This window comes from Triticum aestivum, chromosome 5B (genome assembly GCF_018294505.1).
Source record: "Triticum aestivum cultivar Chinese Spring chromosome 5B, IWGSC CS RefSeq v2.1, whole genome shotgun sequence".
Lineage (NCBI taxonomy): Eukaryota > Viridiplantae > Streptophyta > Magnoliopsida > Poales > Poaceae > Triticum > Triticum aestivum.
The window spans coordinates 694,861,343-694,865,653 of NC_057807.1; the positions used below are offsets into that span (position 1 = coordinate 694,861,343).

Below are 4,311 nucleotides of genomic sequence, written 5' to 3' on the forward strand. Positions count from 1 at the left end.
GCTAGCGTGTCTAGCTAGTCCTCTCTATACGTATGTATAGTACGTAGCGTCGACCAAGCACGGACAAAAGAGAGAACACTTCTCTCTATTAATTAGCTAGCTAACACAATATATGAAACACCTAAATTAACCCCCCAAAACCCCCAAACCCCCTCCCCCCTCTTTAAAAAAAACAAAAACCTCAGCCACAGAAATGCTGACGCGTGGATGCCTATTGGTCCCGGTTGGTGCCACCAACCGGGACCAAAGGCCCTCCTGCCTGGGCTCAGCGGACAGGCCACGTGGAGGCCTATCTGTCCCGGTTCTGGATTGAACCGAGACTAAAGGGTCAGGGCATTAGTACCGACCCTTTAGTCCCGGTCCATGAACCGGGACTAAAGGTCCTCACCAACCGGGACTATAGGCCCTTTTTTTACTAGTGTGATCTCGGCTCACATCATGGTGACAATCAACCGAGCTACATTATTTTCCAACAATATTTTTCCGAAGATATATTAGATGGCGGCGGCGTGGTAGAAGTGCACCGGCAGACGCGGCTTAGCACGCATCATCAATGGCTTGGCTAGGAACATGTCATGCTCTGACTCGCTGAGATCTATAGCTGCCAATCCTATTGGCTTGCTCCAAGTGAACCCTTGCAGAAGCCTGCCGAAGAGCATCATGCACATTGCCGTCCCAAGCGATGCCGCGACGCACCCACGACGGCCGGTGCTGAAAGAGATGAACCTCAGCTCGTTCTCTGTGAGTGTCACATCATCCGTGGTCGTATGAATGTGGCGCTCCGGCATGAAGCGGAGCGGCTCATCCCAGATGGTCGGGTTCCTGCCGAGCCCAGTGCGGCTGAGGATGACATGGCTTCCCTTGGGTATGTGGTAACCGGCGACGTTGGTGTCGGCGAGCGCAACATGCGGCACGTTGAAAGGCGCGACGGGGTGCAGCCGGAACGCTTCTCTGATGCACGCCTTGGCGTAGCTGAGCTGGGGGATATCTGACTCCTGCATCAGCCGCTCCCGGCCCACCACGCGGTCCATCTCCTTCATCGCCTTCGCCATCACCTCCGGCTCGTTCGCCATCTCTGCCAGGGCCCACTCTACCGCGTTCGATGGGTTGTCAACGGCAGCAAAGGTTATGTCCTACCATGTCATGCCACGTCAGCAACGCATCAATTAGTTAGTCAACTCTCTTTTTTGCACCTTGTAAATGTGTGACATTCGTTGGCCATGCATGCATGCATATGTGACTTCATAATAATGTGAAGTGGTTACCAACCTGAGACTGTGCTTTGATCTCCTCGATGGTGAGCAGCGGCTTCCCCTCGGCGTCTTTGAGCGTGATGAGCACGTCGAGGAAGTCATCAAGCTCCTTCCTCTCGCCGGACTTCCACTGCCCCCATCGCTCGTCGATGACGGCGTCGTGCAGCCGGTTCATGGTTGCGTTGGCCTCCTTGACCATCTTCTCATGGCCGTCAAGGTCGAAGCCGCACAACCATGGGAGGTAGTCGGATACGCAAAACGCGTAGAGGAGCCCGAGAGAGGTGAACAAGGCGTCCATGTGCTCCACCTCCATCGGCCCCGGCCCGCCATCGCGACGTCCGGGCTCACCGAAGTATCGCCTGCCGAATAGGAGCCGGCGGATGACGTTGCCGCAGTAGTGCCTCGCGACGTGCCTCACGTCCACCGCTCCACTGCCCGACGATGACCCCTTCGCGGCGGTGGCGAGGCTGTAGACGTAGCTGGTGAGGTTGTCGGCCTCGTCGGCGCGGCGATCATGGAGCCACCGGTGGCGGGAGGGGCAGATGATCTCGGAGGTGAGCACGCGGCGCATCTTCCTCCACTGGTCCCCAAACGGCGACAGCACGGCGTTCTTGTACCCGCGGCTGAAGGCGGCGGAGGCGAAGGTGAGCGGGCGGGAGGCGAAGGTGGCGTCCTGCTTCCGGAGCACCTCGCGGGCGATGGTGGGGCAGGTGACAGCGACGACGTGGACGCCGCCAAGGCGGACGCAGACGATGTTGGTGCCCATCCCCTCCATCATGCGGTGGATCCACCGGAACGCTGGCTTGTTGAGCATCATCTCCGGCAGGCTGCCCACCACGGGCCACGGCGCTGGGCCCGGCGGGAGCGGGAGCGTGTGCGGGTTGCTGGTCTTGCGCCTGAGCCTGAGGACGAGGTAGATGAAGGTGAGCAATAGCACCAGCATTGTGGAGGCTCCGAGCTGCTCCATTGCCATGCTAGCTAAGCTCTGTAAGTTGGAGCAAAGCAACTAGCATGCACGCATGGCTTTATTGGACGCAGAGATCAGAGCAGTGGTGGCCACAAGATCAGACACAGCTACGACGCGCATGCACAACGTAAACGCGCTATCTCGATGGTGGGACGGTTCTCAAAGAGAGACAGCAATATATGCTAGCTAGGCTTCTCACTATGGTATCAAGTTTACCCCCAGGAGACATTAGGGAATACATTAAGTGCCATGTGGCTCCAAGAGAAGGGACAGCTTAATTCTGGGACTTAAACATACAACGGGAAACAGGAGGCGTGCAGGGTGGCTACGATCGAAGACGCTCAAACGTGACGACGTACGCTCAAACGTCACAAGATGCCATCAAACCTTGTACTGCTCCGACAAGCTTAGCTTGCTCCGTACGTACTTACAGTCCCTATGTACTTACAGACCCAACTTTTTATTTGGTGAGGAAAACTTTCTATCTATTCTTTTTTTTTTGACTGGGAACTTTCTATCTATTCATTGGCTGTCAAGGTAGTACAAAAAACATTAAAGTGAAAAAAACATACATTTAGGTTCGTAGACAACCTAATGACGACTACAAACACTGGAGCGAGGCGGAGACGCATCACCCTCATCGAGCCGGGCAAACCTTCTTGTGATAGAACGTCGGGAAATTATCGTGCTAAAGCCTCCTAGAACCAGCGCACCTTCTGTAACTTAATGCAAGACCCTTTTCTTGCAGGGTAATGTAAGATGTTTTTGTAGTACTTATTAATGTAAATGCTATATTAATGTTTATACTATACCTATACCTAGTTGAGTTGTTGTCCATGTAGCTAGAGGCTGCTCGATGCATGCATGCACGCATCAGCCCTATCACCATCCTAGCTAGTACCACCCTGATCACCATCATGGTCCACGCATGACGCGTGCATCATGGTCCACACGACATGGCCGGCCGGGAGCAACGTATTTTGTTATGCGAGTTTTTTCTTTCAAAGTGAACATTCTTATGCCGCGCCATTGATTATGAGAACAGATTATTAATTGATTTGGGAGTTTCTCCTCAATTTGCCCATATGGACGTATGGCGTGTGCGCGAAGCCTTTGTCATCTTCCGTGCGTCCGGTGCGGGCGTAGTACTGTCGACAGTACGTACGAAGCGATGCACAAAGGATTGGTTACAGGCCGGGGCGTGATGGACGGACGACAACTAAACTAAAATCCACAATAAGATCGATGATCGTGGACAGCAGCCAGCAGGACAGAAGTAAAGTTCGTACGTACTTACGTACGTAGTGACATTCTCTGACTGCTGTAAATATACTCTTTTAGATTTTCCATAACCAGCATGCAGTTATGCTAGCGACATTTTTCGACAACAGTCTTGCTAAATCTCAGTGTCTCAGTTAATGCTATATTCGAGAGAGTTTACATTGAGATCCTTACAAAAAAGATTCTATTATTTCTTTTTTCTTTCATACATGTTATGTCACTTGACTTGACTGAAACCTAGCCACATCCTTTCGACAAATAGGAGTGTTGCCTCATGCTAGTGTATATGCTACCATTGCATGGTAGAGCAGTTTATTTTGAACAAATAGGGGCCTACCACACACGCTATGTTGTGCCGTTGTGGTGCAACATTTTCGCATAACATCGAAGACGTTTCGCGAGCGAAGAACGTGTGCAATAACCAGCCTATCACACACACTATACTGCGGCGCACATCATACACGTTTAGTTACAACAAACTATGTGCGCTGTTGTATTTGCTGCACACGTTATGTATAAGCTAAGCATGTGTGATAAGAGTGCCTATCACACACACATTACAATAGCGCACCGATTGCAATGTGTTTGTCATCACACACGTTTGGTGACAAAGAAATGTATTTCCTCTAGGGATACATTGCGCATGGAATCATAATGACCGATGTAACTAGTTTTCCCCCATAATTTATTCCCTGCAACTGAGAAGTTCTTCAAATTTAAATTTCAAAATAGGCAACACCAACATATTTCATATCCATCATACATACCCAATTTACATAGGTTCAACAATCATTGCATAATTCAAATCAT

General features: G+C 51.2%; 1 protein-coding gene across 1 annotated transcript; it reads right to left on the bottom strand.

The window, feature by feature from the left end:
* Positions 1-494: 494 nt before the first annotated feature.
* Positions 495-2,220, bottom strand: LOC123115314 (tyrosine N-monooxygenase-like). Its single transcript, XM_044536499.1, has 2 exons — positions 1,270-2,220; positions 495-1,133 (listed from the first exon to the last, which is right to left on the bottom strand). The coding sequence occupies exons 1-2, from the start codon at positions 2,218-2,220 to the stop codon at positions 495-497; spliced, it is 1,590 nt and encodes a 529-aa protein (XP_044392434.1).
* Between the last annotated feature and the right edge of the window lie 2,091 nt (positions 2,221-4,311).

Coding starts and splice junctions, on each gene's coding strand:
- LOC123115314 (XM_044536499.1), bottom strand. CDS start 2,220: ATGGAGCAGCTCGGAGCCTCCACAATGCTGGTGCTATTGCTCACCTTC. Junction 1,134..1,269: donor AGATCAAAGCACAGTCTCAG/GTTGGTAACCAC, acceptor ATGACATGGTAG/GACATAACCTTTGCTGCCGT.